Source organism: Somniosus microcephalus, chromosome 5, assembly GCF_052327205.1.
Source record: "Somniosus microcephalus isolate GS21.2 chromosome 5, FLI_Smic_1.0, whole genome shotgun sequence".
In the NCBI taxonomy this organism is placed as follows: Eukaryota; Metazoa; Chordata; class Chondrichthyes; order Squaliformes; family Somniosidae; genus Somniosus; species Somniosus microcephalus.
This window is the reverse complement of record NC_140991.1, coordinates 218198794-218221115: the sequence shown is the minus strand read 5'-3', so window position 1 is coordinate 218221115 and position 22322 is coordinate 218198794. Positions and strand designations below refer to the sequence as shown.

The following is a 22322-nucleotide window of genomic DNA, read 5'->3' as shown; positions in this document are numbered from 1 at the left end:
TGACTGATATGGCCTCTGATGTTCATACAGATTGAGTTCTGATCATCTACACAATTTGATGTGCCTGCTATGCTAACTCATGCCTTTACTCCCCCACAGGACCATCGAGAGCCCCCTTCCCACTGTCCAGGAGGAAGAGCCGGAAGACTCCTCAGAGGAAGCTGCAGCCTCTAAGGCACAGTAGACTGCCGCAGGATGAACGAGTCATGGCAACTGCCAGGGAACTTGGTGCAAACATGCATAATGTTCTTCCTGTGGTTACAGACCAGCTGGACGTTAAAGGAGTGGAAGCCCTTGCAGTTCACAAATACAGCTGGGTTGTGATGGGGTGCTCTAATGGCCACATCTGTGCAGTCTATTTGGCACCCTTGGCAAGCCTGCCATATTTGCAAAGCCAACCGCACACACAGTTACACTTGCTTCATCTGTGGATAAGTGGATGTAATTGTGCGCCTTTGCAAAGAGGGCATCGGTAACCTGCGTGATGCAAGTGTGTGTGGCCGACTGGGAGATGCCACTGATGTCTGTTGATGATCCCTGGAAGGACCCTGAAGCAAAAAAATTGAGGGTGACTTTGACAGCCACTGGTAAGGAGTGTCCACCCACTCCTCTGGGCTCCAGGTGTTGGTGCAGCATTGCGTAGATGTCAGCGACTACCTCTTGCGAGAGTCTCAGCCTCCTTTGGCACTGATGCTTAGTTATGTTGAGGAAGTTCATCCTCTGCCTGTAAACCCTGTGTTGGGGGTATCTCCTGCGGCGAGGTGGAGCCCTGCGCTGACACCCTCTACAGCATCAGGTGGGTGAGGAGGTTGGCGCTCCTGTTGTTGCTGCTGCTGTTGTGCCTGGTCCTGCTGCTGCCACGGCTGCTCTTCCTCTGATTCTGAGGACCAGGATGAGAGGGTATAAATGGTTCCCTTTCTGCTGGTATATATGTCAGTTGAGGAATAGATGTTACAAGCACTCAGTCAATGTGGGGAGAGGATTTGCCAAGGAGGTCACAGTGCATATGGATCTCAGCTTAACCACTTACAAGCTCAGTAGACCTGCAAAAAGTGTTCCAACACCTCAAAAAACAAAGTTCTGTCATCTGAAAGTCAGCCATATTACAGGTCCGCTTTTATGCTGCAGGTGCAGCTGTCAAGAATTCAGGTACTTGCTGAGCCCGGCACAATCAGCTGGCGTGTTTTGCGAACGGCGTGGAACACGATGAAAATGTACTAAAATGGGAAGAGCCTGCTAAAATCGGATTATGTAGGCAGTTAACAAGCTGTTAACTGCCTTAAGTACCTCTCCCGCCACTTGGTGTCAGGTCTGATTGGGACTCCCAGAGCCGGCACTTGGCAAAGTTGCGTGGAGGCGGGTTGACGGCGGGGTCGGAACCCGCTGTCAATCAAAACGAATTTAACCTCTGACCCACCTCCAAACCTGCCCTCTGAGCCAGAAAGTCAGCAGCCTTCCACCAGCCATGCTGCAGCCACTGGGGGAGCACGTCATAGGAGCACTAGAGTAGGAACAGGCACACGAAAGACAAGACACAAAGGGGTTGCATAAGGGTGATTAGTTGACTTTGTTCTTTTGATTTGAATTTGATAAATTTATGAATTTTATTTGGAATGTGTGTTTTGTGGTGGTTCTCATTTCAGCTTTGTGCCCAGGAGAACGCTGTGATGTTCCGTGGCAGAGAGGTGGTAAGATGGGGAAGTGATGAGGAACGGGGATCTGGGGTTTCATGCACTGGAACCTGAGTCTGATGAGGTGATCACGGACAGCCCGTCTGGAATGGGAATTTGCTGCCTGCCTCCTCCTCTTCCTCTTCATCTTCCTCCTCCTCCTGAGGTGGTTCCAGAACCTGTGGTGACAAGGGCTGCACGTTCATGATGGCCAAGTTGTACAGCATGCAGCAGACAACCACAAAATGGGACTCCTGCTCCGGTGAGTACTGGAGAGCTCCTCCCGAGCGGTCAAGGCAGCAGAACCATTGCTTGTGCACCCTGATAGTCTGCTCAATGATGTTCCTCGTGGCAGCATGGCTTTCATTATATGAGTGCTGGGCAAGAGTGCTGGGGTTGCGGAGGGGAGTCATCATTCAGGTGCAGAAAGGAAAGATAGCCCTTGTCTCGTAGCAGACACCCTCGGATTTGACGTGGTGACTGGAAGATTGCTGGCACACTGGACTGGCGCAGGATGAAGGCATCATGACTGCTGACAGGATAGCGGGCATTGACCATCAGGATGTGCTGGGCGTGATCGCACAATAACTGCACGTTAAATGAGTGATAGCCTTAGTTACAGAACATCTGAGGATTGCTATACGGTGCCCGCAAAGCCACGTGCAGTCGACGGTGCCCTGCACTATGGGGAAGCCCACTATCCTGGCAAAACCACATGCGCGCTCCTCCTACTTCTCTCTGTTTTGAGAGAAGACAATGAAGTCCCTTCTCTTGGAGTACAGAGCCTCTGTGACATCCTGGATGCAGCGATGGATGGCGAACTGAGAGATGTTAAGCTATGTCACCTGCTGCAGACTGTAAGGATCTGGTGGTGAAAAAATTCAGGGCCACGGTGACCTTGAGGGCCACTGGGAGAGCCATTGTCTCCCTGCTCTGAGGCTGGAGGTCTGGTTCCAAGAGGTGGCAGAGTTCTGTGACCACCTCCTTGGTGAAGCGGAGCCTCCCAATACACTGCTCCTGGCTTACTTAAGTGCAGGTAGGAAGAGTGCTCCTGGAAGACCCTATGTGAGTAAAGCCGCATGCTCAGAGCCCTCTTACCCCTCCTCCTCCTCCTCCCTCTGCGAGCATCTTGTCCTCTTCTTCGCTGCCTCCGTTCTATCTCTCTATCATACTCGAGCATACACTTATCTGAGGAAGGATGTTCTTGCCATGGAGGGAGTGCAGCGAAGATTCACCAGGCTGATACCTGGGATGGCAGGAATGACGTATGAGGAGAGATTGGGTCGATTGGGCTTATACTCACTGGAGTTTAGAAGAATGAGAGGAGATCTCATAGAAACTTATAAAATTCTAACAGGACTAGACAGGCTAGATGCAGGAAGGATGTTCCCGATGGCCGGGGAGTCCAGAACCAGGGGTCATAGTCTAAGGATAAGGGGTAAGCCATTTAGGACAGAGATGAGGAGGAATTTCTTCACCCAGAGAGTGGTGAACCTCTGGAATTCTCTACCACAGAAGGCAGTAGAGGCCAATTCATTAAATATATTCAAGAAGGAGTTAGATATATTTCTTAAGGCTAAAGGGATCAAGGGATATGGAGAGAAAGCGGGGACAGGGTACTGAATTTGGATGATCAGCCATGATCGCATTGAATGGCGGAGCAGGCTCAAGGGGCCGAATGGCCTACTCCTGCTCCTATCTTCTATGTATCTATGAGTACAAGGGGGACTGCAAGTAGAGCCCCCATGACTGGGAGCAAGTGGTTGTAATGATCAATAACATGTCATTCTATAGTGGACACTAGGTGGAGCCGTAGAGCTGTGTAGAGCTGCATATAGCTGTATGTATAAGACGACACTACCCAGCTGTATGTATATTAAGACTATATTACCCATGAGGCACTAGGCTACCCACAAGGCAGCAGTCAAGATGGAAGCCTCTATAGATACTGTACCTAGTCCACATGTGCTCAATAAAGTAACTAGCAAAAGCTAGCTGTGTTCATAATAAGAATGTCTATTTATTAATGAACATAAGATGGTACCAGGATGGTGAAGATCTGCTAAAAATTGTGAAAAGTGACATGGAGAATTTGAAACCACCAGAGCGTTTGAAACTCACAGAAAAAATCGACTACAATTGGCAGACTTTTAAACAACAATTCGAACTCTACATTGCAGCCATCGGATTCGGTACGAAGCCAGACGCAAGGAAGATAGCGTTGCTGCTTATGGTTGCAGGCCCGCAGGCGATAGAGGTAGTTAATACACTTGTATTTAATCCAGAGGAGAACAGAGAAAAATTAGAAGATGTGCTAAAAAAATTTGATGCACATTGCTCTCCCAAAAAGAATGAGACCTATGAAAGATACATCTTCTATTCTCGGACACAGCAGTAAAATGAGACTTTTGATAGCTTTATAGCTGATCTGAAACTGAAAGCACAGACATGTAATTTCTCTGAGCTCAAAGCATCCATGATTCGTGACCAGATTGTGTTTGGTATTCATGATAAAAAAGTCAGGGAACGTCTGTTGAGAGAAACCGAACAAAATTTGGAAAATGCGGTGAAAATATGCCAAGCCAGCGAGCTAGCTCGAAAGCACGCGAAGACTTTCAGTGAAATCAATAATGATGCGATTGTAATGAGTGATAATGCTGCTGTCGGTGCTGTGTCCTATAAGGGGAAGAAACATGGGCAGAACAGAAATGAAAAGCAATCGGAGGATGAAATTTTTAATTGTAAACGCTATGGTTACAAACACCAGTTAAGACAATGCCCAGCGTTTGGAAAAATGTGCACAAAGTGTAATGGAAAGAATCACATTGCCAAACAATGCTTTTCAAAAGTACAAACTAAGAAAGGGCAACGAGTTAATGTAATTGAGGACACTGATTTAAGTGAGACATTTTTTGTAGGAATGGTGTCATGTGACAATATCAAAAACGATACAGAAAATGTGCAGGCCTCAGAAATGGACAATGCTGAACATAAAGTTAATGCAGTAAAAGAGGACAAATGGATGATCCCACTGCAGGTAAATGGAGCATTAGTTACCTTGAAACTAGACACTGGGGCAAAAGCAAACTTAATCAGTATGAGTGACAGTAACAATATGAAAGAAAAGCCCAAAATACAGAAAAAGTCAGTACTACTGAAGGACTATAATGGACAGAAAATAGATAGCTTAGGTGTATGCAGACTTAAAGTGACAGTCAAAGACAAAGTGCATCATCTCATGTTTTCTGTTGTGGCTGAAAGGCTTGATTCACTACTGGGTGACAAAGCTTGTGAGGACTTAGAACTGGTCAAAAGAGTCTACCGTATAAACTGTGCCATAAGCAGACCAGATGACTCGGTGGATTCTGTAGTGAATAATTTCCAGGATGTGTTCAAAGGATTTGGAGTTCTACCATTCACTTTCAAGATCCAGCTAAAGCAGGATGCTCAGCCAGTGGTACATGCTCCACGGAGAGTTCCAGCACCCCTGCGTGACCAGCTCAAGAATGAACTGGACAGAATGACCACACTAGGAGTCATCAGGAAAGTCGAAGGGCCAACAGACTGGGTTAACTCCATGGTATGTGTAAAGAAAAAGAACAATGATCTAAGAATATGCATGGATCCAAAGGACTTAAATGCAAACATAAAACGTGAACACTACCAGATTCTCAAGCGAGAAGAAATCACCAGTGAAATGTCAGGTGCCAGATGCTTCACAAAGCTCGATGCCTCACAAGGATTTTGGCAACTAAAACTGGATGAAGAGAGCACCAAATACTGTACCTTCAACACACCATTTGGCAGGTATTGTTTCCTCAGAATGCCTTTCGGGATAATATCTGCATCTGAAATCTTTCATAGAGCGATGGAACACATAATTGAAGGTCTGGAAGGAGTTCTGGTCTATGTTGATGACATCATCATCTGGGGCTCCACACTGAAAGAACACAATGAGGGACTGACTAAAGTGCTACAGAGCATACGCCGGAATGGACTGAAGCTCAACAAAGCCAAGTGTCAGTTTGGCATCCAGGAAGTCACTTTCCTAGGAGATAATCTAGCTGGTAAAGGAATAGAGCCAGATATGGAAAAAGTAAACGCCATACTCAAAATGCCCCAACCCACTGACAAAAAAGGAGTGCTACGCATCATGGGGATGATAAACTTCATTGGAAAGTTCATTCCTAACTTGTCAGCTAAGACAGCCTGTCTGCGAGACCTGCTACGTAAAACAAATGAGTTCGCATGGACAGAAAGACATGAACAAGAGTGGATAAACCTCAAACAGTGCTGACAACCACACCTGTACTCACCTTCTTTGACCCAACAAAAAAAATCAAAGTGTCAACGGATGCATCAAAAGATGGCCTAGGTGCGGTCTTGCTACAAGCAGAGGGTGAAGATTGGAAGCCTGTTGCCTATGCCTCCAGGTCTATGACTGATACTGAGTGTCGATACGCCCAGATTGAAAAGGAATGTCTAGGCTTGGTAGTTGGACTAGAAAAGTTTCATGGCTACATATATGGACTTCTCACCTTCACAGTTGAGACAGACCACAGCCCTCTGGTTGCCATCATAAAAAAAAACCTGAATGAGATGTCTCCAAGGATTCAACGACTCATGATGAAGCTGCAAAGATATGACTTTGAACTGATCTACACACCAGGCAAATACATAGTGTTAGCAGATGCACTATCCCGAGCACCCACAATGAGTCATGTGAGCTCTACTGAAGAAGACGTGGATGTTCATGTAAGTATGGTCACTGCTGCGCAGCCCGTGTCAGACACAAAATCAAAGCAAATAGCAGAAGAAACAGTAAAAGATACAGTATTACAAACAGTAATAGAGAACATTCATCATGGTTGGCCAAAAGGTTCCTGTCCAAAATATTTTCACATAAGGTCAGAATTGAGTGTCGCAAGTGGACTATTACTAAAACAGAACAGAATAGTCATTCCACAGGCTCTACGTCAAGACGTGCGCAAAAGGATTCATGAGGGACACCTCGGAATTGAAAAATGCAAAAGGAGATCAAGAGACACTGTTTATTGGCCTGGCATAAATAAGGACATTGAGAACATGATAGGCAAATGTGAGACATGTCAGAAACACCAAAACAAACAAGCAAAGGAACCAATGATAGTAGCTGACATACCAACAGCAGCATGGCAAAAGGTTGGTATAGACCTTTTTCATGTAAATGGTAAAGACTATCTAATAGTGATTGACTACTATTCTAACTATCCTGAGATGGCGCTGCTCTCAAGCACCACAGCAAGCAGTGTCATAATGCATGTGAAATCCATCTTCGCCAGACATGGAATTCCCAGGATTGCCGTTAGCGACGATGGTCCGTGCTTCAACTGTAAGGAGTGGCAACAGTTTGCAGCACATTATGACTTTCAGCACATCACATCCAGTCCTTTGTATGCTCAGTCAAATGGTAAGGCAGAGAAAGGTGTTCAAGTTCTCAAGCAGCTACTGAAGAAAGCGACAGAAAGCAAGTCTGATCCTTATCTCGCCCTGCTGAGCTACCGAGCCTCACCTTTAGATTGTGGTTCTTCACCTGCTGAACTACTAATGGGTCGCAAGTTGCGCACCACGCTACCCTGCTGTGCAAAAGAACAGCAAAGTGAGGAACTGAGACAGAGACTTCAACTGTTAAAGCTGAAACAGAAATCATACTATGACAAGTCATCCAAAACTCTAAAACCATTGACAAGGGATGATGTTGTCAGGATTGAGGATCCAGATGCATGGAACAGGAAAGCTACAGTTCTTGAGGAAGTAGGACCAAGGTGATACACTGTTAGAACTGAGGAAGGACAGATTCTCAGGAGGAACCGCCGTTCCCTCCTAAAAACACAAGAGACTATTCAAGACCAAATTGATGACAATGCCGCAACTGCATCTTGTCATTCACCGCCAGAACAATCTCATGAAGACACATCAGACTTACCCGTGTTGAGATGATCCACACGTGAAGTAAAAATAGCCTGATAGACTTAATCTTTGAGTACAATGTAAAGCTTTGAAAATGTGTTGACTGTTTTGAAAATGTTTATGTTTATAGAGCACTAACAAAAGTGTTACTGATATTATCTTTATTGTTTTCTTGAAAGTTGATTGATATTGATTTTGTTAAACCTCAAAGAAAGGGGGATGTAATGATCAATAACATGTCATTCTATAGTGGACACTAGGTGGAGCCGTAGAGCTGTGTAGAGCTGTATATAGCTGTATGTATAAGACTACACTACCCAGCTGTATGTATATTGAGACTACATTATCCATGAGGCACTAGGCTACCCACAAGGCAGCAGTCAAGATGGAAGCCTCTACAGATACTGTACCTAGTCCACATGTGCTCAATAAAGTAACTAGCAAAAGCTAGCTGTGTTCATAATAAGAATGTCTATTTATTAATGAACATAAGAGTGGTGTGAGCAGAACCCTTTAAATGAGAAGCAAGGTGTTCTCCACTTGCAGCAACATTCCCTGTGACCTCAGCAACTTTAAACAACTCTAGAAAGCTCCAAACAGTTGCACAAACTTGGACAGAGCCAGTAGAACTGAAAAAGCAAGTCAGCTGCAGGTTGTTGATGATCCCTTTAAATAGCGCTGCTGGGGGGGTCCTTCCTGCTGCTGAATGCTTGGTCAGCTGGTCGTGATTAGGAGAGGGTGTTAAAAGGAGCGACGACATCCACAATGGCAGATCGTGCATCAAATCAGCGTTGCACGCTGAATGACTTCACAATCTGCCTCACCTAAATATGTAGAGTGAGCACTGGCAACAGCAGTGCTACTGACCTCCCCAAAATGGCAGCTGCTGCGGGAACCGCCGTAAGGGAGAAGAAGCAAGTCGGTCACCATTTTTTCATCAAAACCGGCCTTAATAAATTCCCGAATTTCGCGGCCAGAGACAAGTGCTGAGGGAAGTGGATGGATTAAAGTTGGTAAAATTTATAAGAAAGGTAAGAAACCCTGTGAAGCTACCCAATAGGTTACACTAACAACCAGATATCAGGCTCTATCTAACAATGCATAAGGAATCAAGAGGGGTGTCAGGGCGAGGCTGGTTCTGGACCCAAGTGCAGACAGACAAGGCGAGAAGCAGGTATGCAGTCTTAAATAAAAGTACTTTACTAGAATCACACAGGTACACAGTTACAAACATAGGAGCTCAAGACACGTTACCGCTCGGCAACGGCTTGTCAAGACTGAGCACAGAGGGAAGAAACCACAGAACTTAAATACAAGCAAAAACAGGTGAAACCAATAAACCTGATAAAAGGCAGTTAAGTAAACTAGTAACAATTTAGCAAAGGGAAACAAACAAGTGAAGGTGCCATCTAGGGGTTACTGAGGGAACTAACTGGCACCCTCACAAGGGGAGATTTTAACTTGAGGCGCACAATGAGTATGTCCACCCCATTGACGCCCAAGGCCTGTCTGATCCAATTTTCAGGCAGTCCTGCAAATGGACGTGCAGCCCACCTGCCTGTTTCTGGCGTGAAGCTGCATACATATGCAAATCGGGGTCCTACCCCAACTGTAGGACCCCGATTACGTACAATTTTCAGGTACAAATGGGTGGAGCATGATTTGTACCACGTGTTGAATGGCCTAACCAGTGGTGCTTACAGTGACCGCTGGAGGCCACTCAAAAACAGCTGAGGAATTCTTTTGTTTATTGGTGCCAGCATGTAGTCAGAATATTATCCAGAGCACAGGTCAGGTGCAGTATAAAGCTCACTCTGGCTCAACAAGATACCTCAATTCTGATCTCAGATAAGTTTTCCCTATTACAATAGTAACACATTTCCATTTCATCTATCAGGTGATTTCCATGATTGAGATTTATAGACGGTGTTGCACTGTGGATTTGTTACTGGCAAAGACTAAATTGACACTACTCTAAACTCAATTCATTTAGGATCCTCACTGTTAAGAGAAGACATTCTCATTACACTAGCCTATATTAAATTCACATAGGTACCAGAGGTTTGAAAGGTAGAATTTTAACCCACTGTGTCACCCACTTCCTAATTATTTTGTAAAGTTCAAGCATTGAAAAAGATGAGTGGAAACACCTTAAGAAGTTTAGCTTTTGCTGTTGTAAGAACTCCAAGCACTGCCTTCACATCCTGACCCTTTAGTTGGTCCAGCAGATAATTGAACCTTGACATCCGTTTCTTCCAGTGATCCAATTCTGCACGTGGACCTAGATCATCAGCTTCCTTACGCAATTGTTCACTTTCAGCAAGAACCTAGAATTGCAGAGTAATGTTGAATGGGATAGTTCAAATTCAGTATTATATTGACAATGTTCATACAATGACATATTTCACCATTATTGAAGTTTTCTGTTATTCAGTCCCAATACTATAATGTTTAGAGGTAGTTTTGTCCAGGTTTCTGCCAGGCACAACACAAATGTTATATTTAACAAAAATAAATAAAACTTCTGAATCCATTCCAGCAGTGGATTCCAAATGATTTGCTATCATTTTGTTGGTGTTGAACGTCAATAGACTTTTAACCATATTATATCTGGAATAATAAGAGCTCCTTGGATGAGGTACAGTAGAGGCACCTGGCACCATACAACTATATAACAGCAAGGAGTGAATACCTTCAGGAGAGATGGTGGGAGGAGAGAAACATTCATTTTAAAGAAATAGAAGAATAAATGCAAAGTTAAGAATTCTTATTTAAAAGTTTTTAAAATCTTTGCTGAAAATGCTAATTGTTTCAAAATTGTTTTATTGACAAAGTCAGTAAATATATGTGTTTCATTATTTTGATAGAAAATTCAGCACAGTGTATGCTGACAGACTGTACTACCGAGCATCTTAATACTACAAGTCCCTATGTAGTGAGCACTTGATCTCAGCTAGAGAGATGAGAAGACAAGTCTTTTTAGAGGGAAAACTGGAATTCAAATTTAGCTACCATAATGTATACACATCCACAATCAGACTGATGCACGACAGCATTGTGGAGGCCTGAAGACAGATTGCTTTATCCCATCAAAAGTAAACCCGTGCTGGGTAATTAAATTGGGGAAGAAAGCACAAGAAGAATGGAACAAAATGCTATTTTCAAAAGTAGGATTTTGATCTTAGTCATAGTCGTATTCAGTCACCTATACTCTTACATGTAAACAATTATTTACTTTGGCAAAACAAGCTACAGGAGAAAATTAACCACAAAATGTTATCCAAAAATACCTGTGCACACAAAACACTTACTTTGTTTTCATGTAAAGACTGTTATGGAGTATGAGACTATAAGTTGTTAAATCAAAGAAAAGGTTCAAAATCTACAGCAGTTCTTCTCTATCAATTACCAGTACCTATGGTAACAGTATCCATTTATCCATCCATTTAGCTTGGTATTTTGAGTGTCATGGAGATATGTCCCATTATACAACCACCATTACATCTGCTGGTTTTGGATAAGATCCTTAACTTGCCAGAAATGTTCTTACAGATAGAAGACTTGTTAACACTACCTGCTCAATTTGTTTGATCCACACTTTAATACAGGCTTCAATTTTTTCTAAGGCTTCAGTACTATTGGCTATGGACAAATAATCTGAAGGGCCTTTCAGGAGCCTCAAATCATAGGTCTCACATTCTTTCAAGTTCACCTGCAATCAAACAAAATAATAATTTTACAGTAACATAAAGCAAGTTATTGTATGGCCATTGAATTTAATCTATGCAAAGGTACAAACATGTAATACATTCACATTAAGGAGTATATTTTCCAATCAACACTGGTCATATATGAATGCTAAATGTGCTTGTATGAAATTCCTTTGTCCACTAATTTAATGGAGGCTTTACCAGCAATAATTTAATAACAATTATGTAAATGTTTGTATGCTAATCTTCATGCAGTGTAAATTCATAGTCATTTGGAGTTAATAAGTTACAAATACTTCAATTTAAAGTGAATTTGTGAGTATTTCGGATCTGATCTCAGCCAAGATCTTCAAATCCAAGCCTCATATAACCTGATAGCAGTGCAAACGCAGCCTCCAGGTCATTGGTAATGTGAAGCACAAGTTCCATGCCCTTACATTTATTTCCATGCAGTCAACAAGGAAAACGTTCAAACAGCTCTTCCCTACCCACCAAATTTAATCAAGAAAATCTTTTTTTGCAAATTACATTAGTCAAGTGGATTTTGTTTTGGTTTCTATGCGAATGTGTAAGCTGATATTATGCAAGAATCTCACCTTTTACCGTTTCAGGGAATTAAGATCAGTACAGAATTTATTCAAAACATTGCAAATATTGTATTGGTTGGCGTGATGTTAATAGACTATTAGATGATCCTGTTAAAGTTGTGTAATATGGCTTTTACTTAAACTGCTGTGAATTCTCACCTTTAGGCTCAGTGGAAAACCAACAATCCCCAGAACAGAAACATTTCTAACAGGAAACATTGAAATCATAAAATGGTTATTCAAAAGGAACTATTATTTTTTCTGTTATTTGGTCTATAAATTATAATTTTAACATAATATGAAATGTTTTCTCCAGTGAGTGTCAGAGAGATAACAAACACTTCTTGGCAGAGAAATTGGCTAACCCTCAAAAACAGGCGCGAGGATCGCTTTATGCAATTTACCCACACCTATTCATTACATTGCAGGCAGCACGGTAAAGTTATGCTGCCTGCTGTTATACATGATTGCTGCATGTAGCCAGCGCAACCCACACTGTTCAATGGATGCACGCATCAGCAGAGGGCCCGATACCGCAAGTGGCTAGCGCTACATAAAATCAGCCTACACCTTTTAAAGGGGAGGTGCATTGTGGTTGCAAGAAGTGGTCGGAGTCATTTGAAAACTGATTCTGTGCTGATACTTTGAGTAATGGCTGTACATGCGAGAGAGAGCGCACCAAGGTTTTCAGACACAGCACTGGAGGTCTTGGTGGAAGAGCTGGAATGGAAAAGAGATGTCCTGTATCCTCAGGGGGGCAGGAGGCCCTCCAGACAGATGCTCAGGAGGCAGTGGGAAGAAGTAGCGGCAGAAGTCAATGCCAAGAGTGTGTTGCTCCAAGAACTGGAGGCAGTATCAGCGGCAGCAGTACTTAAAACAGAGGGAGGCCAGGCAGCGCGGACCTAATTGGAGGTGGTATCAGCAGCGGTGGTACACCAGACTGATTCCTGGGATGGCAGGACTGTCGTATGAGGAGAGATTGGGTCGACGAGGCCTGTATTCGCTAGAGTTTAGAAGAATGAGAGGGGATCTCAGTGAAACGTATAAAATTCTGACAGGTCTAGATGCAGGGAGGATGTTTTCCCTGGCTAGGGAGTCTAGAACAAGTGGTCACAGTCTCAGGATATGGGGTAGGACATTTAAGACTGAGATGAGGAGAAATTTCTTCTTTCAGAGGGTGGTGAACCTGTGGAATTCTCTACCACAGAAGGCTGTGGAGGCCAAGTCACTGAATATATTTAAGAAGGAGATAGATAGATTTCTAGACACAAAAGATATCAAGGGGTATGGGGAGAGGGCGGGAATATGGTTTTGAGATAGAGGATCAGCCATGATCATACTGAATGGCGAAGCATGCTCAAAGGGCCGAATGGCCTACTCCTGCTCCTATTTTCTATGTTTCTATTCTATGTTTCTACTTAAAACAGTGGGAGACCAGGCAGCGCAGACCTAATTGGAGGCGGTATCAGCGGCGGCGGAGCCTTCAACAATTTAAAAAAAAACAAGGAGTGTCGTCATAGGACAGTAGCAGTGGTGAGAGGATAAAGAGCTGCCCGAGAACAGACCTGAATTAAAGCAGCAGCGAGGCTCCGATTCAAAAACAACAACAAAATCAGTGACGTCACAGGAGAGCAGGTAGGCGATTAGTTGGTGAGTATTACAGCTTTTTTTTGCTCTCTAAATTAGGGAAGGCGGTTAAATTAAGAGCTGAGAAACTGTAACTTGCTAGTAGTTACTAAATTAATAACAGACTAGATAAAATACTCAAACAATAAAACTAAAATATCGATTGAATATAAGCTTTAACTAATTAATTAATAAATAAAACAAGGTTAGAGATGGCAGGCAGGTGGTGTGTCGTAACTGCAGCATGTGGGAGTTTGTGGAGAGCATCACGATCCCGAGCATCTGCAGTAAGTGTCAGCAACTCGAGGAACTTTGGCTCAGAATTGTTGAGATGGAGTACGATCTGCAGACATTGCGATGCAGCAGGGAGGGGGAGAGTTACCTGGACACTTTGTTCTAGGAGGCAATTGTAGTGTATGTACCTTTAAGAGGAACTATGTTTTTGAAGCCCCTGTGTACTGTAGTACCAGTAGTGACCACTCGGGTATATAAGCCTGTATAGCGTCTTGTGTAGTTAGTTCACCTCCAGACTTTGTTCAGTAAACACTTGTTAAATCAACTCCTGCATTCCATGTCTCCATTAACACATGGATCTAACAGTGGCAACGAGGATGGGATGGCCAGCACATGGCGAACCACTGTTGCCAGCATTCTCGCAAAGAAGAGAACAGCTGTCAGTGTGCCGAGGAACCTTGATGTGTGGATCCAGAGTGGTGAATCCACTCAAACTCAAGGATAAAGTGCTAAAGGAGCTTCACGAGGGTCATCTGGGTGGAGTGAAAATGAAGAACTTAGCCAGAGCGTTTGTGTGATGTCCAGGTATCGATGGAGACATCGAAGAAATGACCAAGAGCTGTCTAGGATGCCAGAAGGTCCAAAACGCCCCACCACAAGCCCCTCTACATCCATGGGAGTGGCCCTCATCTCCATGGCAAAGGGTACATATCGACTTTGCTGGTCCATTTATGGACTCAATGTTCTTAATCGCGGTGGATGCACACTCCAAGTGGCCGGAGGTAATAAAGATGTCCTCCACCACCACGGAAAAAACCATCACAGTATTAAGGACCATATTCGCCAGGAATGGGCTGCCTGAACAGATCTGTTCTGATAATGGACCGCAATTTGTATCCGAAGAATTCAGGAAGTTCTTAAAAAACAATGGGGTTAAGCACTACACGTCCGCCCCATACCATCCCGCCACCAATGGTTTAGCTGAAAGGTTTGTCCAGACCTTCAAGAAGGCCATAAATGCCATGGGTAATGAAGACATAAATCTACAACATAAGGTAGACAACTTCTTGTTTGCGTACAGGAATGCAACACATGTGGTTACAAACCAAACCCCCGCCATGATGTTTTTCAATAGAAGACTAAGATGCCGGCTGGATTTGGTCAAGCCAGAAGGGACGTAGAGAACCGTCAATTTCAAAGTATGAATGAAAGGCCAACTAGAACCTTCCAGATAGGTCAACCAGTTTTGGCCCGGGACTACCGTACCAAGAAATGGCAGCCTGGAACTATTTGCACACGACTAGGACCGCTGATGTATACCGTGGACATTGGAGAAAGCATAATAAGGCGCCATGCTGACCAGATCATAGAGTCATCCGAAAAAGGACAACCTACACCACAACTCTATATGCCTAGTGATGAAGCAGAGATACCCATAGTATCTACCTCCAATCCGGTGATACTGGAACCAGATGAACCCGACACTGGCATTGAAGCTGAATCGACCTTGCCAAAAGAACCTACTACACCACCGAGGCGTTATCCGGACCGAGTCAGGAAGCCTCCAGAGAGACTGAATTTGTAATTGGTTAACTTCAGCAAATGTGTCGATTATTGTTCTTGTAAAAATGTTATTTAATGATTACTTAAAATGTTATGTACTATTTATCTAAAAAGGGAGGAATTGTAGTGTATGTACCTTTAAGAGGAACTATGTTTTTGAAGCCCCTGTGTACTGTAGTACCAGTAGTGACCACTCGGGTATATAAGCCTGTATAGCATCTTGTGTAGTTAGTTCACCTCCAGACTTTGTTCAGTAAACACTTGTTAAATCAACTCCTGCATTCCGTGTCTCCATTAACACACGGATCTAACAGCAGTCACACCCTTTAGGTTAAGTAGTACTTTAGAGTTCGTCATTGTTCAAGGACAGGAGGGTGTGACCACGAGACAGGAAGGTATGGGGACCCAGGATGTAGTGATGGAAGAGTCTCAGCCCTGGACCTTGTCCAACAGGTACGAGGGACTTGCTACCTGTATGGATGAGGAAAAGGACTGCAGGGAGGATGGGCAAACTGACCACGGCACCATGGTACAGGAGCCCATCCAAGTGGGTGGAGAAGGAAGGAATGTGGTAGTAGTAGGGGACAGTATAGTCAGGGGGATAGATAATGTTCTCTGCAGCCGCGAAAGAGAGTTCTGAAGTTGCCTGGCCGGTGCGGTTGGAGAAGAACTTGGAGTGGGAGGGGGAGGATCCAGTTGTCGTGGTCCATGTAGGAACCAACAACATAGGTAGAACTAAGAATGAGGTTCTGGTGAGGGAGTTTGAGGAGCTAGGGTCTAAATTAATAAGCAGAACCACAAGGGTAATAATCTCTGGATTACTACCTGAGCCACACGCAAACTGGCATAGGGTCAAGCAGGTCAGAGAGTTAAATGCGTGGCTGAAAGAGTGGTGTGGGAAGAAGGGGTTTCAATTCATGGGGCACTGGCACCAGTACTGGGGAAAGAGGGAGCTTTTCTGTCGGGACGGGCTCCACTTAAACTGGGCTGGGACCAGTGTCCTGGCAAATCAAATAACTAGGGCTGTAGATAGGGCTTTAAACTAAAAAAGTGGGGGGAGGGGTCAGATGAGGGGAAAGTTAGAAATCTAAAGAGAAAGGACAAGGCAATGTGGCCTTTTGTAGCGATTTGGGTAAAACTAAGCAGAGTGTGACAGGAAGGGACAGAGAGTTTAATGGTAGCAGTGCAGCAGAGAATAAGGTAAATGCAGGGAATAATGGTAAAAAATTTAAATTTAAAAGGCTTTATCTGAATGCACGAAGCATAACAAGATAGACGAACTAGTGGCACAAATAGAGATAAATGGGTTTGATCTAATAGCCATTACAGAGACATGGTTGCAAGGTGGCCAAGGTTGGGAACTAAATGTTCCAGGGTACTTGATGTTCGAAAAGACAGGCAGAATGGAAAAGGAGGGGGAATAGCCCTGATAATAAAGGATGACACAAGGACAGTATCGAGAAAGGCTCTCGACTCGGAAGATCAGGAAGTAGAATCAGTATGGGTGGAGATGAGGAATAACAAGGGGCAGAAAACACTGGTAGGAGTAGTATTTCGGCCCCCTAACAGTAGCTATACTGTTAGACAGAATATTAATCAAGAAATAGTAGGAGCTTGCAACAAAGGTAATGCAATAATCTCAGGGGACTTTAATCTTCATATAGACTGGACAAATCAAATTGGCAAATGTAGTCTGGAGGACGAGTTCATGGAATGCATTCGGGATAGTTTCCTAGAACAATATGTCATGGAACCAACCAGGGAACAGGCTATTTTAGATCTTGTATTGTGTAATGAGACAGGGTTAATTCGCAATCACATAATAAAGGATCCTCTGGGGCAGAGTGATCATAATATGATAGAATTTCACGTTAATTTTCAGAGTGACTTGCCTAAGTTCGAAACTAGAATCTTAAACTTAAATAAAGCCAATGACATAGGTATGAGGGGCGAATTGCTAAGGTTGATTGGAAAAATAGATTAAAAGGTATGGCGGTAGATAAACAGTGGCTAGCATTTAAAGAAATATTTCATAATTCTCAACAAAAATACATTCCATTGAGAAACAAAATCTCCACGGGACAAGTGATCCAACCGTGGCTAACTAAAGAAGTTAAGGATAGCATTAGATTGAAAGAAGAAGCTTATAATATTGCAAAGAATAATAGTAAGCCTGAGGATTGGGAGAGTTTCAAAAACCAGCAGAGGTTGACCAAAAAAATTGATTAAAAGGGAAAAAATAGAATGAGAGAAAGCTAGCAAAAAATATAAAAGCAGATTGTAAGCGTTTCTACAAGTATGTAAAAAGGAAAAGAGTAGCAAAAGTAAACATTGGTCCCTTAGAGGCTGAGACAGGAGAAATTATTATGGGGAATAAGGAAATGGCAGAAACGTTAAACAAATATTTTGTATCTGTCTTCACAGTAGAAGACACAAAAAGCATACCAAAAATGCTGGGGAACCAAGGGTCTAAGGAGGGTGAGGAACTTAATGTAATTAATATAAGTAGAGAAACTAATGGGACTAAAAGCCGACAAATTCCCAGGACCTGACGGCCTACATCCTAGGGTTCTAAAAAAGGTAGCTGAAGAGATAGTGATGCATTGGTTTTGATCTTCCAAAATTCCCTAGATTCTGGAATGGTCCCAGTGGATTGGAAGATCGCAAATGTAACACCGCTCTTCAAGAAAGGAGGGAGAAAAAAACCAGGGAACTACAGGCCGGTTAGCCTGACATCAGTCGTCGGGAAAATGCTGGAATCCATTGTTAAGGAAGTGGTATCAAGTCACTTAGAAAATTATAACATGATTAGGCAGAGTCAACATGGTTTTATGAAAGGGAAATTGTGTTTGTAAAATTTATTAGAGTTTTTTGAGTATGTAACTAGCAGGGTAGATAAAGGGGAACCAGTGGATGTAGTATATTTGGATTTCCAAAAGGCATTCGATAAGGTGCCACATAAAAGGTTATTACACAAGATTAGGGCTCATGGGTTGGGGTAATATAGTAGCATGGATAGAGGATTGGTTAATAGACAGAAAATAGAGAGTAGGGATGAACGGATCTTTTTCAGGTTGGCAGGCTGTAACTAGTGGGGTGCCGCAAGGATCAGTGTTGGGGCCTCAGCTATTTACAATCTATATTAATGACCTAGATGAAGGGACCGAGTGTAATGTACCCAAGTTTGCTGATCATACAAAGCTAGGTGGGACAGTGAGCTGTGAGGAGAACACAAAGAGTCTGCAAAGTGATATAGTTAGACTAAGTGAGTGGGTAGTAAGGTGGCAGATGGAGTATAATTTAGGGAAATGTGAGGTTATTCACTTTGTTAGGAAGAATAGAAAAACAGAATATTTTTTAAATGGTAAGAAACTTTCAAATGTTGGTGTTCAGAGAGATTTGGGTGTCCTCGTGCAAGCAACACAGAAAGCTAGCATGCAGGTACAGCAAGCAATAAGGAAGGCAAATGACATGTTGGCCTTTATTGCAAGGGTGTTGGAGTATAAGAGTAAGGAAGTCTTGCTACAATTATACAGGGCCTTGGTGAGACCACACCTGGAGTACTGTGCACAGTTTTGGTCTCCTTATCTAAGGAAGGATATACTTGCCTTGGAGGCGTTGCAACGAAGGTTCACTAGATTGATTCCTGGGATGAGAGGGCTGTCCTATGATGAGAGATTGTGTAGAATGGGCCTATACTCTCTGGAGTTTAGAAGAATGAGAGGTGATCTCATTGAAACATACAAGATTCTGAAGGGGATTGACAGGGTAGAAGCCGAGAGGTTGTTTCTCCTGGCTGCATGTCTGGAACTAGGGGGCATAGTCTTAGGATAAGGGGTAGGCCATTTAAGACTGAGATGAGGAAGAATTTCTTCACTCAGAAGGTTGTGAATCTTTGGAATTCTCTGCCCCAGGGAGCTGTGAATGCTGAGTCTTTGAGTATATTCAAGGCTGAGATAGATAGATTTTTGGACTCTAGGGGAATCAAGGGATATGGAGATCGGGCGGAATAGTGGAGTTGAGGTTGGTGATCAGCCATGATCTTATTGAATGGCGGAGCAGGCTCGAGGGGCCGTATGGCTTACTCCTGCTCTTGCTTCTTAGGTTCTTATGTTCTTAAGACAGGGCATAGGCCGGAGCGTGGCATTCGAAAATGGCAGCGCTGGCCTCAAATCAGCATTGCACACTGATTGACATCATAATCAGCCTGCTCTGCATGCTGCCGCTAGTTGTTAGGTGCGCACGCACAAACCCCTACAAATATGGCATCCGGCGCACTTCGTGTCTGAAGTGTACGCGCACATCACGGACCCCATTTTCGAACTACAGGAGGCCTTGTAGCACCCGAAAAACAGGTGCTACGCAGCCCAATTTCTCCGCCTTTATCTTGATATGGATGGGTGTTATTCCACAAGTGTACAAACGGAGTTGAGCCTCATGGCTGCTTTACCTAAAAATGGTTCCCAACCCTGCTGTCATGCAGAAACTGACTCAACCTGACCCTACTCTCAGGCAAAAGCCAATTTCATCTGACATTATTCAGTGGAGGTAAAAATCTCTGAAATAATTGCAGAAACAGTTATAAATTGTGATAGAGGAAACATGGATGGGTGAGGTAGATGGGATGAATAGCCTCCCTTATATGTACTTATCCTTCTGCATACAATATTTAATTGTTAAAATATGTAGACAAAGAAGGACATGTTAAACTTTTTAATATGAAAATGAAATGCATTTTTGTAGCAATTGCTTACTTTTTCCATTAGGCTTTCCTGAGCACTAGCCAGAACGCTCACAAACCCATCCAATGAGCTTAGGAAGTCTTGCCGTACAGCGCTTGCCTGAGGACTACTCAGCTCTCCCCAACCATCATTCATCTTCTTCAAAGCAGGAACAAACACTTCTGACAGGAGATGTTCTACAGCTTTCAGCAGCCCTACATCAGATGTATCGAGGACATTGAAATTTACATCCTAGGAATTTTTTAACAAAAAGATTTGCCTTAGTCATCAGTATTTCATTGAAGTCTGTAATTAGTACGTTCCTTTAACATATTATACATCGTCATCAAATGCATTATTCCAGGATTCAGAGAATCATATGAGACTGTAGTTTTGGAAAAATTGTTCTAAGATGGTAAATTACATCTGAAAAGACCATTAGGAGTACAAAGACTGGAGCACACTTCAATGGTTCAGTGGATAAGTGCACCCTGTGATATACAGAGCAGAAAATCAGTTTTAGTGATATTGGTTGAGGGATAAATATTGGCCAGGATACCAGAAGAACTTTCCTGTTCTTCTTCAAATAGTGTCAGGGATCTTCTACATACACCTGAGACAGCAGACAGGACCTCAGTTTAACAACACATCCAAAAGATGAAGTGTCAGCCTAAATGATGTGCTTAAGTCTCTGAAGTAGGGCTTGTATCCACACTCTTCTGTTTCAGAGGTGACAGTGCTACCACTGAGTCAAGGCAGACATCTAGGCTCAAACATGAAAAATACAATCTTGCCCGTGTTACTGGAAGACTGGTCCCGCCCATAGAACCATACTTCACCATCTTTCACGAGAGGAAGGGCGAAAAATAACAGGAATTGAAAAATTAAATAAAGGGCGGACTGAATTATTGAAGTCTAGACAGAAAATTATCTGGAATATTTTTCTTATGACTTCTAAATAAAGACAAAGGGGAGGAATTTTAACATGGCTGAGCGCGTAGGCTTGGGTGTGGGTGTGGGGTTAAGTCCTGGAAAAATGCGAGCGTGTCGGTAAGCCAGCTCCATCCCGCCGACTTCCACAGTTAACTCCAGCGTGTTAGGCTGCAGGTGCGCATACCCTCAGGAGAGGTGGGGTCAATTTCACTATGTTAATCGCTCATATACAGCGATATTAACCAGACTTTTGCAATTTAACTGTGGGTCCACGGGTTTCCCGGGCTTCCTGGAACTCGCCAATGAAATCAAGGCGAGAACACAGTGGCAATTGAGGGCGCTGAAGACATGATAAGGAAATATACCAATAAGTACTGACTCCTCACAGCTGCTTTCTTGCCTGCTTGTGTGAAATGCTTTGTTCACAGTACTTGTGCGGAGAGGTTACTTTTACAACTTTGGAGGTGTCATCTACACTTTGGAGGTTCAGAGGTCTGATCTGCACTTTGGAGCTCTGATCTATTAGATCAGCATGGGTGCCGCTTACATTGTGTTACTTTGGACCTCAGATGAGGACCAAGATGACCAGCAGCAGGAGCAGCACCAGCACCAGCAGGAGCAGTAACAGTCTGCTGCTCAAAGACCTGCAGCTCCACAATAGAGAGCTGATCAGCAGAGAGGTGCAGCTCGCATGAGGCCATACCCAGCACACAGGGTCTACAGGCAGAGGATAAGCTTCCTCGACATGCCGACCAGTGTCTCAGGAGGATCAGGGTCTCGCGTCAGGTGGTAGCAGACATTTGCAGCCTGCTGGACAAGACCTGCTGGCAAGTGGATCTGGTGGCCATGCTTTACCAGTGGCTATGAAAATTACCACCGCCCTCATCTTCTTTGCCTCTGGCTCCTTCCAACGCTCTGCCAGAGACATTTGCAGGATCTCGCAGTCTTGGCCCACAAATGCATAAAGACAGGTGACTGATGGCTTGTTTGCCAGGGCCGGCAATTATGTACACTTATCTCCAGCGATGACGCCAGTCAGAATGAGTGGGCGCTCTGGTTTGTGACTCTGGCTGGCTTCCCACAGGTGCAGGGCGTCATCGACTGCACGCATGTGGCAATTAAGGCACCCCCAGAATATCCAGGAGTGTTTGTCAACCGCAAGAGCTTCTACTGCATCAATGTGCAACTGGTGTGCAACCACAAAAAGATGTTTATGCAAGTGTGCGCAAGATTCCTGGGCAGCTGCCATGATGCTTTCATCCTGTGGCAGTCCACCCTCCCTGATATTTCACACCTCGAAACAGACTTACTGGCTGGCTGGTCAGAGAC

At 43.7% G+C, this 22322-nt stretch overlaps 1 protein-coding gene across 1 annotated transcript in view; it reads right to left on the bottom strand.

Annotated features, from left to right (window-relative positions):
• Positions 1 to 22322, bottom strand: part of dnah5 (dynein, axonemal, heavy chain 5) — a 754701-nt gene that overhangs the window by 520065 nt on the left and 212314 nt on the right. The window contains exons 5-7 of the mRNA XM_085988698.1: positions 20094 to 20312; positions 11194 to 11331; positions 9770 to 9946 (exon numbers count right to left, since the gene is read on the bottom strand). Of these exons, the coding sequence (XP_085844824.1) occupies positions 9770 to 9946; positions 11194 to 11331; positions 20094 to 20312 (534 nt within the window). The remainder of the gene's footprint in view (positions 1 to 9769; positions 9947 to 11193; positions 11332 to 20093; positions 20313 to 22322) is intronic.